The sequence below is a fragment of the Jaculus jaculus genome, chromosome 15 (genome assembly GCF_020740685.1).
Source record: "Jaculus jaculus isolate mJacJac1 chromosome 15, mJacJac1.mat.Y.cur, whole genome shotgun sequence".
NCBI lineage: Eukaryota > Metazoa > Chordata > Mammalia > Rodentia > Dipodidae > Jaculus > Jaculus jaculus.
In genome coordinates, this window is record NC_059116.1 from 39,518,808 (window position 1) to 39,532,324 (window position 13,517).

Sequence of the window (13,517 nt, forward strand, 5' to 3'; positions counted from 1 at the left end):
TGAAAACTGGATATATATCTGCAGAAGGATGAAAATAGATTCTTCTCTCTCGCCATGCACAAGAATTAAGTCCAAATGGATTAAAGACCTTAACATCAGACCTGAAACTCTGAAACTGCTAGAGGAAAAAGTAGGGGAAACCCTTCAGTTGAACTTTATAAGTCCCCATAGTTTTATCAATCCTAACATTGTAAACATCCCAATAGTGCAAGGTCTCTTAATGGTTAGCTGTAAAAAGAAAAAATAAAAATAAAATAATGGCACAGAGTGAACATTAAAATTACAAATGATAACCTAGAAAAGTAAAGGAACATTGAACAAATACAAGATTTAAAAGAAATGCGCAAACAAATTCTGTACCTCTATGTCCAACAACACTAACCAGTGAAAATTGCCTGAGGTTTCCACTTTTGTTGCTCCAGATGGTTTGCACACACACTGGGAAAAATTTTCCCAAACCTGCAGTTCTCTTTAGTAGCCATCTCATAGATCTGGTAACTCCGTTGGGTCTCTAGTGCAGCCCAAGGCTCATCTTCATGAATCCATTGGACCTCCATGCAGGCACTTCCAATAGTTCTTCCTCACATTACTCATGGCCATTCCCCACCCCTCAAGAAAACCCACCCAAAACCAGGTTGCAAATCCAAAGATCCTTTCTGTCAATTGTTAATACTGCATAAGAAAGTACTAGACAGGCTGCCAATTTTGTTAATCCAGGAGAGAATAAAGACGGATTTAGGGGCAGGACACTCTTTCAGCATTCATGCCTTTTACTTTTAATAGAGTCAGCATTTTTCTTGCCATCCCAATGGAGAACAGCTGGACTAGTGTCAATTCTTATGATGTCTCAAATATTTGCAGCTGAACTGAGCTTTTCTCTTTATCCCTAAGCTTTTATCTCTTTCTATGCCATATCCATCTACTCATAACAGTCCATTTTCATGCAACACAACCTTGAATAAGTTCTCAGGACATAGTCATTGAGAACATAGCAAGTATGTCATACATACTGGTTTTTTTTGTTTGTTTGTTTGTTTTTTGGTTGTTGTTGTTTGTTTTTGGTTTTTCAAAGTAGGGCATCACTCTAACCCAGGCTGACCTGGATTTCACTATGTAGTCTTAGGGTGGTCATGAAGAAACAACTATCCTCCTACTTCTACCTACCAGTATACATAGTACGTATAACCCAATATCTACAAAGTTTCTCCTCCCTTCATGAGCCAATCCTCATATTCCATAGTTCTCACTGCTGTCAGTTCTTTCATCTCTGAAAGTAATTGTCCACAAAACTGCATTCAACACTGCAGGTATCTCTTAGACTAAGTTTTCAAATCCTTCCAAATTCTTCCCACAAATGAGCCCCAAATATGATAAAATGTAGATGAGTGCAAATAATGTAATGTAGTATTTAATAGGTGACACAGTATAATCAAGCCAGGCACTTTGAGCAGAAGAAATGTCCAGTAGGGTTTTAATGACAAAATCCAATAAAAGACATTATTCAGTGCTGGAGGGATGGTTTAACAGTTAAGGAGTTTGCCTGCAAAGCCAAAGACCCAGGTTCCATTATGCAGGTCACACATTAGCCATATGCACAAGGTGGCACATGCATCTGGAGTTCATTTGGAATGGCTGAAGGTCATGGTGTGTTCTTATCTCAATGTTTCTCTCCCTCTTTCCAAAAAAGATAACATAGAAGAGAAGCAGATTTACATTCATGATGTATCTTACAGCTAATTATCTTCACCCAAAAATATAATGTGAACATGGTCAAAATGAATACACCATTAGAATATTAGATAATACCTTAAATTTACACAAGTTACATTTATCTATCTATCTATCTATCTATCTATCTATCTATCTATCTATCCAGTCATCTACCTATTATCTATCTATCTATTTCTCTATATCTTTATATGTATATGAGATAATAGTTTATCAAAATACATTAACATGTTAATATAATTGAACATCTATTTGTCATGGGATATTAGTATTATGGGAGGACATTTTGTCAACATTTTTTTCCTAAAACTAAAAACAATTAAAAATCAGTATCTAAAGGATCATAGATATGAAAGGTAGGTGACCTCCAGTGTCATCAAAGTCTAATTGTGCAGATTGGATAGTAAAAGAGGTCAGAAGTGAGATGGGTCAGAGCAGTGGGAGGAGCATGGTTATCAAAAATCATGTACAAGTATGAACCAAGAATAATAACGTGTATATGTAAGCTAGTGCAATTGCAGTGAGAGTTAAGCTACATGGTAGACATGCTAGTTAGACTTATGTTATATTGGGGAAGTCAACTTATTTGAGGTAACCCAGGCCTAGGAAGCCAAATTGTCACATGTTCTCTCTCATATGGGGATCCTAACTACAAATGATTGAAAGTCTATGTGAGCAGGAATAAAACTCAGTAACAGAGGTCAGTAAGCTGGAAAGAGGATATAAAAGGAATAGACTGGAAGGAGAGGCTTTATAGGATGGTATAGTATATATGTAAGTAGAAGAACAGACTAATGAGGGTGAAAAGGCCTAAGTGAGGTCAGGGGAAGAGATTGAGTGAAGGAAGGGAAAAGGGAGGGCTGATCAAAATCTAAGAGGTTATAAATAAGTCATATGGAAATGTACATTTTTGGACAATGGGGCACTCAGAAGCCATAGATTGTTACTAGAAAATTTTTGGTGCTAGTGATGGGATACCTTCCAGTGAGGAATTGGCCAGGGAGGTCCCTGATGCCCCCAAAACATTACAGGCCATTGCCTAGGTCCTTGGTTTCCCACCAGGAATAGATGGTAAGACCCTATTGCTGAAGGCTGTGCATACTTGGGCTGCAAGGTCACTGAGAAGCCCTGCTGGAGCTGAGCTGAAAACTTGCTCCATGTAGACCAGCTGACAGAAAGCTAAAAGAAGTCATCCTTCATGCAGTTCAATGGGAGAGAGAGAAATCACCAATGAAGATACTCAACACTGCAAGCCTTAAATTTGGTGAGCCAGGCCAAGTGAGGCAACGGGTTCAATAGTGGCACGTCTGTTATTGGAGCAATGAGCTACTCTCTAATTGGCCTGGAGGTCTGCTCCATGGGAGGTAATGCATCCCTGACACTGAAAACCTACAACAAGGATAGTCAGGAGCCCAAGGGGTGTGGTGTCTGGCTAAATGTGTTCACTGTGTTCACCAAACTGCCTTGTAAGCACTTCTCTTAATGTTCTTACCCATATTTTAATGCTACTCTCACTTTTGGTTAGAGAATCTTCTCTTTTCAGATTGCAATTACCTTGGGATGACTCAGAAGGCACCATGGTGCTGAGAAGTAATGGAGGAATTCTCAGTGCTGAAGTATGTCTATCATACCTTCCAAGGCTCAAGGTCCATTTCAGAAGTGACAGAAAGAATCAAGAAATGGTAGGAGTCCTTACAATATACTCCTCCGATACAAAATGGCTTGGATATCCATGACCTCACAGTGCCTGACACTACCTTCAGAAGTCCATCACAACAGGTGGACAAGATGATGATATTAAAATAAAAGAGAGACTGATTGAGATGGAAATGTTTATGATTGAGAGTGAAGTTTCAAAGGGAAAAGTGGGCAAAGGGAGAGAATTACCATGGGTTATTTTTTACAGTTATGGAAGTTATCAATAAAATTAAATTAAATTAAAGTGGAAGAAAGGGGCTGGAAGTCCCCAAATGGTCAGCTCATCTAGTGCCAGAAGATGCTACATAAGCTACTGGGGGAAAATGGCCAACAAGGACTCCAGGTCTACTCAGCAGCAAACTACCTGACGTGATACTCACCCAAGTACAAGAGTGGCACACAGGCATAATGGTTTACCAACTCCTGTTGGATTTTCTAACAGACCTGCTAAATGGAACTGAAACGCTAACTGTAACTGGAAAACAAGTCAGAATCATATCTAATTAACAAGTTTTTTCTCCAATATCAAGCTCCAACCAATCTTGGGCTACAAGAGGGTCTACACACCTATTAAATTCTCTCTAAACTAATAATGGTTATCTCTTTTATCCAGTGCTGACTTAACTGTCCATTGGAAAGTCTGCTTCTCTGTCTCAGATGGATGCAGAACCTGAGGATAGAGTCAGCCCAGGGTACCTCACCAGGGCCCTAGCTTAAATGATAGAGTAATTGGGGAGATAAGCAAGAATGCTGATTTCTTGGTGAACCTGGTATCAGCACAAGGGTGAAGGAGATAGACACAGATAGCAATCAACTCCTACAAAACCAGAGATCCAGAGACACAGAGGCTCCAAAGATCTCATCACTGAAGTAGACCTAAAAAGAACCCAACATGGTCCAGGGGAATTCAAGGCAGAGGGGGCAGAAAGATTGTTGGATCTACAAGTTGGGACATTGGACACAGAGACATTGCTTCTTCCCCATAACTGATTGCCACCCCCACAATTCATGACCCACAATCCCCATGGGGATAACTGGCATCCCCCAAAAGGAGGGTCCCTTTGGAGGGGGTATAGGCATGAGAGTAAGGATGGTACCAACATATGCTATTTACACACTGAATATGTACACAGCTAATAAAAAATTAAAATTAATAGTAAATAAGAAAATGTTAAAATTAGTATGTTTTGAGAATAGACAAGTTTTGCTAAATTTGTTCATTAGGTAAAAGTTTGCTTCTTTCTTTTATGAAATAAGATCAAGAGACAAAAATTATTGAGAAAATTTTCTACATGACAAGGAACAGAGGCATATCTACCATATTACATAAGTGAGTTCTCTGTACAAATAAGAACTACAAATTGACCGATCCAATAGAACATGATGAAGGCAGATGTCATCTAACAGAGCTCTACTGCATTTGAAATGACATAGTCTAAACAGGAGGAGGCCTAATGTCTTTGAGATGAACAAGGTAAACCACAGTGTACTGAGCATATTTGAAGCCAGGACCTTTATCTGTGTTAGCATATTTAAACCTTGCAACAACCATAAGTACCACTTTTCTTACTTAAGAGATGAAGAAACAGAGAGAAAGCTTTTCTTAAATATCTTATATTTAAAGCATCCTTACCCTTTGGAAATTTCATTTTTCTGGGAGAACTTTATTATATGAACAAATTGTAAATTGGGCCCCAAATTACCATCACAGTTATAACCTGTCCTATGTAAGGTAACACAAACATTATTAACAGCTATAAAGTTACATTCTGGAAAATAATCATGCATCTTAGCCCTGTGTGATTGGTAAAATGTAGGCTAGCTGGAGCCTAGAGTATGTTATCCACTGAGCATCTTATGTACTATTTTTATGATTCAATAAAAATCTCATTCACAAAAAAGGAGAGGGGATGGGGAGATGGCTTAGCAGTTAAAGTCCTTGCCAACAAAACCAAAGGACCCAGATTCAATTCTTAGGACCCATGTATGCCAGATGCACAAGGAGACATCTGAATCTGGAATTCATTTGCAGTGGCTGAAAGTGCTGTTGCATTCATTTTCTATCTCTCCCTCCCTCTCTTTCTAATTCTCTCTCAAATAAATAAAATAAATAAATATTTTTTAAAAAGGAAACATTACATTATGACTTAAATCCTATGTATAAGTCCTGCAACAGTACATTGATTAAAATGAAAGCAAAAATGGTATAGACACCTATCTAAAAGCAAACACTTTTGTCTCACACAAGGTGGGGGTGTGGGTAGCTACATCCTAGTACACTACGAAGCTACCTGCACAGTAGGGCCTGTTGCAGTCAGTTCGCATTGCAGGCAGAAGTCACCTGACCAAGAGCAGCTTTTGGGAACAAAAAGGGTTTATTGTGACTTTCCGACTTGAGGGGATGCCCCATGATGGCAGGGAAAAGAATGGGATGAGAACAGGGTAGATATCACTCCCTAGCCAACATAAAGTGGACAACAGGAACAGGAGAGTATGCCAAACACAGGCAAGGGGAAACTGGTTAAATGCCCATCAACCTGCCCCCAACAGTACACTGCCTCCAAGAAGTGCTAATTCCCAAATCTCCATCATCTGGTAACGTCACATTCAGAACACCTATGGTTTTTGGGGGGCACCTAAATCCAACCACTCCAGTGCCCTACAGCTTGACATGATCAGAAGCTATGAACAGGGACATACATAGATGGACCCGTGAGCTCTCCTCCTGTCGTCAGTGAACATGCCTACAGGATCCATTTTTAAATCCCAGAAAATCAAAACAGGGTAATATTTCCATCATCATGATATCTACTTATTTCGGGAATTCTTGACAATTAGAAGTGCAATGAAATAGCAGGAGGGAAAACAGAAAAGGGGTTTGTTCACTTTCCTAGCACATGGAGTATGTGAGGTGCTGTGTGACCCACAGAGATGGGCAAGAGCAAACGGGCATAAATGGAAATGCACTTACCAAGGAATTCTCAAAAGATGTAATTAATGCATGAAAATGCTTTCCTTGGTTTAGTGTTCCTTTTATTCCTTATGAATTTACGGTTACTGAAACAAGCCTTGAGGTCCTTAGAATCCAGTGCTTGGTTCCTTTTAGTCCTTATGAATTTAGGGTGGCTGAAACAAGCCATGGGACCCCTAGGATCCAATACCGAGAGGATGTGTCACCTGAATATTAAAAGCCAGTATAATTATAATTATGTTCTTTCCATCATAAAGAACATGCCCAGGGCACATGACTGGAGAGAAGCAGTCACTGAGGCATGTTGGACTCTCAGATGAAAGTGAGAGGAGGAGAGGATTTGGAGGTACCCGAGTCTCACTGCGAATGAACACAGAAAATATCTCTACCCAACATCCAGCATTATAAGGCTGTTGGGTCAAACTGAAATTACTCTGCTGTATTCAAATCAATATATGCACTCTGTTCAAACTCTAGAGCTGGGATGGAGAGATTGGCTTAGCGGTTAATCGCTAGCCTGTGAAGCCTAAGGACCCCGGTTCGAGGCTCAGTTCCCCAGGTCCCATGTTAGCCAGATGCACAAGTGGGCGCACGCGTCTGGAGTTCGTTTGCAGAGGCTGGAAGCCCTGGCGCGCCCATTCTCTCTCTCTCTCCCTCTATCTGTCTTTCTCTCTGTGTCTGTCACTCTCAAATAAATTTAAAAAAATGTTTAAAAAAACTAAAAAAATAAAAAAAAAAAACTCTAGAGCTTTCCCTGCTTTCTTTTACCACTAGGACCCTCACTCAGAATTTTGCTTTCATTTCCCATTATTAAATTCAGCTATGAATTTCTCTGACAATTTATCTAATATAGGTGTCTGATCACTTGATATCCCTGTGTTCCAAATTCTACTAAATCAAGAAAGGATTGTTTGATCACCCATACCATCTTTCCCTAGAAATTCACATTACACCAGAACCACTCCTTATGCCTCTGTTAATTCTAACTAATTATTTTCAGACATGGGAATCTGAAACCTGCTCCTTTTCTCTCAATTTGCAATTGCCAATCATATATCCACAATCTTTTTTTGAAATAGCAGAATTCTCTATAGCAGATATATCCAGCTTACACATAGTGTTATTAGCAATGCTATTATGTATCAGCAATGAGAATATTTATGCCAATGACAAGAGAATGGAGGCAAGAACGCCCAATACTGAAAGGTCAGATTCTGCACCCCTGACATCACAAAACACTTTGCAGCACCATCAGCATCATTGTGCGCACATTGGTCACAGTTTGGAAATACATTTTATAAAATTACTGAAAAAGATATGTATGTATGGTAAGAATATCTAAAAATATAGTGGAGTAGTCAAAATTCAGTACCAAACAATGTAAGATATGGACATATTCCATAACTGCAAAGGTAACCAGTAGTGAAAAACACACCCCTGCTTTCAAATGTTAGTGGCCAGCACTGGAAGCCACTGCTGCTTTACGATTTGACCAGGAGGACAGTATTCAGTGCTTTCAGCGACTTCCATTTATGCCTGAAGGGCAGACACAGATTCACAATTGAATGAGTGCCAGCTTCTTTCATTAATTAGAATGTTTAGCAAATACCTGAAATTCATAAAATTCAAATTGGTGGCCATGCATATGTCAGTGTGATGCACAATAACATCACAGAGCATAAACTCTCGCAGTGGGCAGCTGTCTTGTACCTGTGCTCAATGTCAGATCCATAGTTCACAGAGCACACATGTCATTACTTGATGCTGCCACATCATTTTAATGGGTCACTAAGTATTTACATGAGTGGTTTTCCCTGTCAAGTGTGGCACAGAGGTAAGTGACCCTTCTGAGGCCTTAGGAAGTAATGCCAGTGAAGAAACACTGGAGACACAAAGGGACACTTGGCTGAAGCAGCTCACCCCTGAACACAGTCACTGAAACTATTTCTGAGAAGATCACTGAGCACATGCCTCAGGATTGCAAAAGAAGGAGACCTGTGAGGAAGACAGGCAGAGAGGACTGTCTCTTTCCACTCCCCCTCTTTTAGGTGAGGTGTAGAAAGAAACACAAAACACTGTGGCTCATTACAAGACCAAAATCATTTTTGGTCACATTATATGGATGTCGTTGGAGGTAAAATGACAAAGACCTACAGTGTTAGCCAATCAGCCACATACAATTTATGCACCAACAGGTGATGACAACATACAGAAAATGTAGCAAATACAAGGACACTTACTTTTCATTAAGGAGGTACATGAAAAATCCTTTTGGTATATGCTCTTTCTGTAAATAAATATCAAAAACGCAGTCATCCTGCATGCCTACAAAAATCTTCTTTTGGGGATTTGTTCTCCAAAAGCACCTGCTTCCAGTGAAACTACCAAATAAGTGTGGAAAGTTCAAGAGCAAAGAGACAAAAACCAGGGAGAAACTCTTCTCCATGTCTTTCCAAGACATACACGTGACCAGAAGCAAGAAGTGCTGTCATACAGATATTCATCATACATGAGATGTGTTTGTGCATGTCCATGGGTGTCTGTTTTATCTCTGTGTCTGAATGGAAGGGAAACTCAACTTCCCATGTGACTTTCCACACAGCCTGTTCTCTCCTCCCTGGAGGAATATGAGATGCTCTGCCCTGGGCATCTGCATCTGAGGTCCCCATTTGAGTGACAAATAGAGGCTGAAAAACATGTTGTGAAGATCCTCTTCTGCCTCAGGTGCCATGATCTCACTTATGTCCACGGATGCCTGCTGGGGATGAGTTAATCTGATGAAATATTTTCCCAGGTCTGTGCCAATAGTGATTTGTTTGGAGAACAGTTGAAATGATGAAAGAGGATTACACCAGAGGGTCCAAGAAATATGTGAATTGAAAGTATCAGAAAAGGTCTATGGTAGTCAGAGCTCAGGCAGAACCATGGGCCCTACATAGTTAACTGCCAAACACAGGCAGTGGCTTGTATGTGCCCAGTGTATAGTCACCCAGATAACTCACCATCACTATGTCAACCATGCCCTGATAATTACCAGTCACATGGGGAGAATCCCAACAACTGTAGCTGCTTTCCAATGTTTGCATTACCAATCATGAAACTCCCAATTCATGGTGAATCAAACTCTGTCTGGTCAATCCCTCAATGTCAACACAGACACTAAGCTTCACATGGGTTCCCACACCATGAGTCCCTCCATGTTGTTCAATCCCCATGGATATTTATCTTGTGGTGATGTCTTTATTCATCTAAAACATTGCCTTCCTCCATTGTTTCTGCTTATCTGCATATAGCTTAATGTCTAAAAAACATCCATATATTCAAAGGTAGGGAATAAAGTCCTTGGAGAGAATTAAGAGGCAGATGCAGAAAAAGCGGGATGCATTATGGAGGGAGGGAGAAATTTAATCCTTCATGAGATAAAATATCTAGGATACTGCCTAGAACATATGTCTATTTTTCTTCTTTTATTAGTGAGCATCCAAAATCGTGGATTTCACAGGATATTTCCATACACATATAACATTGTGTTCCACATTGTGCATTAACCACAACCCTGTTCTGTCTTTCCACTGGTTCCCATCCTCAACCCAAATGTCTCTTCTCTGCTTTTGTATCACGAGTTTACATGTCAGGTTATATTTGCGTGTTTTCTGACTATGAGATAATGTGGTGCTCTTTGCATCGTCCCTCACACGTCACTGTGTCCCTACTCTGTCTCTCCTACTTCCTCTCCCAAGTGTCACTTTCTGACATCTATGCCGTGAATCTACGAAAGAAGAATGCAGATCCTGCAAATTAGAGAAAAGGTGCTAAACATCATTGTGAGGCTTCCTTGTTATTATTTTTTTTTTACCTGAAGTTCTGTTTCATCTATTTAGAAATAAGTTTCATAATTTCCCTATGATTCAAGGCTGAGTAAAATTTCTAGGTGTTTATATAACAAGTTCTCTCCATGTACTCATACGACAATGGGTGCATAGCTGACAGCTGGTCATGGTGACTCTGAGTTGGGATCCAACCTAAGGGCCAGTATATGTTAGGCAAATGCTTTACCACTGAGCCACCACCTAGCCCCGAAGCTATCTGCCAATTCTGTAATTTTCTGAACAGCAAAGTTCAGGGTCCTTTTCTTGCTAATTAATGTAGGAACAACTTTGCATGAAAACACAGGTATGTCTTCTACCATAGTCTTTTTTAACATCATGTGATTGGATTTCATCTTCATTTATTCATCCAACTGGCTATTTACATAGTATTTTAAAATATCATATTAAAATGTCACCACTGGAAAAAATTCTGAATCATTTTCAAGTATTTCTGAATAGGAAGAATTCATTGAAAGGATGTTGCTATGTCAAGGGGCATGTGAAAGATAAGCTCTTATAGATTTCTGCTTACTGTACTCTCTAAAGACAATATATAGTTTATTCCTAAAGGGAAGGCTCCAATCAGAAAAAGGAGGCTTAGTGGATGTCCATCCCCTCCTTTTTTTGGTGTTTTAAGATAGGGTTTCTCTCTTTCCCAGGTTGACTTGGAATTCATTATGTAGTCTCAGGGTGTCCTTGAACTCACACCAATTCACCTATCTCTGACTCCCACGTGCTGTAATTAAACACATGCACTACTATGTCTGGCTCTGTTTTTCTGGATATGTTTTTGTTTTCTTTTTTGAGGTAGGGTTTCATTCTTTCCCAGGCAGACTTGGAATGGAATTCACTCTGTAGTCACAGACTGGCCTCCAACTCATAGCAATTCTCCTGCCTCTGCCTTCTGAGTGCTGGGATTAAAGGTGTGCATCACCATGGCTAATAGCCTTGAATGGCCTTGAACTTTCAGCCCTCCTGCCTCTGTTTCAGTGCTGTGATTGGAGGAGTATGCTATCACACTGGGTGGCCTGACTCCCCTTTGGCCTCATTTTCATCCTACTCTTCTGATGAGAGGGAAGGCACAGATTACTTCATTAATCAGTGGAAGAGGAGGAGGAAAAGTAAATAAAGAAATAATAGAGAACCACAGGGAAAGTGAATAGGAACAAAAATTTCCTTTTCAAAAGCTTTATGTGTATGATGTGTGTAAGTGTGTGCTTGTGGATTTGTGTGTGTGTGAGCATAGGTACATGCATGCAGAAAACAGGTGTGGAGGTCAGAGATCAACTTTGAGGGTTGGTTCTCACCTTTCACCATCTTTGAGGCATATGCCAGGCTAGATGGCTTGTGAACTTCCTGAGGATTCTCATGGCTTTGTGAAGCATTTCAGTTCTCCAACATGTTTGTTGCTATTCCCCTGGAGGCAGTTCTCAGTCTAGTATTGGGAGCAATAATCATGTAACCGCTTCCTCTGCAGGTTTTTCTGGGTCCTGGTGACTGTGGTATAGGTGGCCCAAATCATGGTGAACACTTGCTTGTCTTTTCTGGTCAAATAGGTGGATGTTGGATCTTCCCAGTATTCTCTGCAATCTGTAAAATTAAGCAAATATTCTAAGTAAGGGTGAGAACTGCTCTGGTAAAGAGGGCTAGGCATATAATTTGGGGAGAAATTCCCATGAGGACACTCAGTCAAGATGTCTAGATAACAATGGTGTCTTCTCTCTGGATGTTGTGAACTTCCTGCCCATGGCACTCTGACTTGCTTCCCAGGAGCAGTTAAGACACCTCTCCCACTGAGCAGGCCGCATGTCCAAATGGAGGGCAGTTGGTTGTCCACAGAGGCTGTGTGCCACAAGAGTGTGTTTCTTGTTCAGGTGGTGGATTGTGTGGCTTGCAGGGTCTCCCACTCAATTCTGCTCCTGGTGTCCAGTGTGACTCTGTGGTTATCATAATAGCTTCTAGTGATGAGGGTTTGCCAGGAGAGGATTGGCTTTGCACAGGGTCAGGTCTGCTGTGAATATACAAGAATAACCAGTTAAGTCGTCAACCCTCAGCATCAACAGATTTTGGAGAAGGATAGAATGCTGTGCATTTAGATATTAGCTACTAAGAGTGAGGATGGAAACAAGATATGCAGATTAAGTCAAGCAGTAGAAAAAAATAGAAGAGAGGATAGTAGGTAGAATGGGGTCAATAAGGAAGGGAGGACACAGCCATCCCTAGCTAACAGTAGAATGAGGGAGTTAAAATGCTGTGAGGTCCACATAGTTTCCTCTTCTCTCTCCTCCCTCTATCTCTATTATATCATTTATCTGGTTCTTCCTTCTCTTCTTGGCCACTGACCTGTAACTTCCAGTACCAGAATGTGGTATCATTCACAATGAGCTTTTGATCACAGAGAACTCTTAGGTTTCCCAAATGAAGACTGATTTATGTTAGAGCGCTTGATGACCCCCATAGGTTAGTGGTAAGACCCTATTGCTGAAGGCACCATGCACTGTTGGTATGTAGCATGGAGTGACATTACTGGAAGCTGGAAGGGAGTCAGTCCCCAGACACTTAGCATATCTGGTGGTGGAAGGTGCTACATGAGTGACTGGAGAATAAAGACCAATATCTGCCCGAGCAATGCATGATCTAACTTACTTAGCAGCAAACAACCTGAAGTGATGCTCATACAGGTGCAATAGAGCTTCATAGCCATGGTGGGAAACCAACTGCTCTGCTCAGTGGAACAGAACCCATAGCTGGAGCCTGGAAACAAGTCAGAACCATATCTAAAATTGAGCCTGCTCTCCACTAAACTATCACTAAAAAACAATGGTTAACACATGCACTTGGTGCTAACTTTACTCTCCGTTGGAGAATCTGCTTCTCTTTTTCAAATAGACACAGATCCAAAGGAGAGCACCACCTTACCATACCTCAAAAGGGCCTCAGGTGAAACTAAGAAAAATTGGGGAAACATGCAAGAATGTTGTTTTCTTGGCAAACTGGAAACCAGCACAAAGGTGAAGGAGATAGGCACAGATAACAATCAACCCTACCAAACCAGATATCCAGAGACACAGAGAAACCCAAGATCTCAACAGGGAAGCAGACCTAATATGAACCCAACATTGCTCAGGGAAATTTGTGGAAGAGTGGGCCAAAAGAATGTCAGAGTCACATGTTGGGTCATGACACACAGAGACATTTCCTCCTACCAGAAACAAAAGGCTAAATCCACAATGCATGACCCATATACCCCC

General features: G+C 40.6%; 1 protein-coding gene across 1 annotated transcript in view; it reads right to left on the reverse strand.

Annotated features, from left to right (window-relative positions):
• The window catches only part of LOC123455054 (vomeronasal type-2 receptor 116-like), a 38,614-nt gene extending 29,894 nt beyond the window's left edge, over positions 1-8,720 (reverse strand). Inside the window, exons 1-3 of the mRNA XM_045134741.1 lie at positions 8,638-8,720; positions 7,883-7,933; positions 5,060-5,149 (exon numbers count right to left, since the gene is read on the reverse strand). Of these exons, the coding sequence (XP_044990676.1) occupies positions 5,060-5,149; positions 7,883-7,933; positions 8,638-8,720 (224 nt within the window). The remainder of the gene's footprint in view (positions 1-5,059; positions 5,150-7,882; positions 7,934-8,637) is intronic.
• Positions 8,721-13,517: the final 4,797 nt, after the last annotated feature.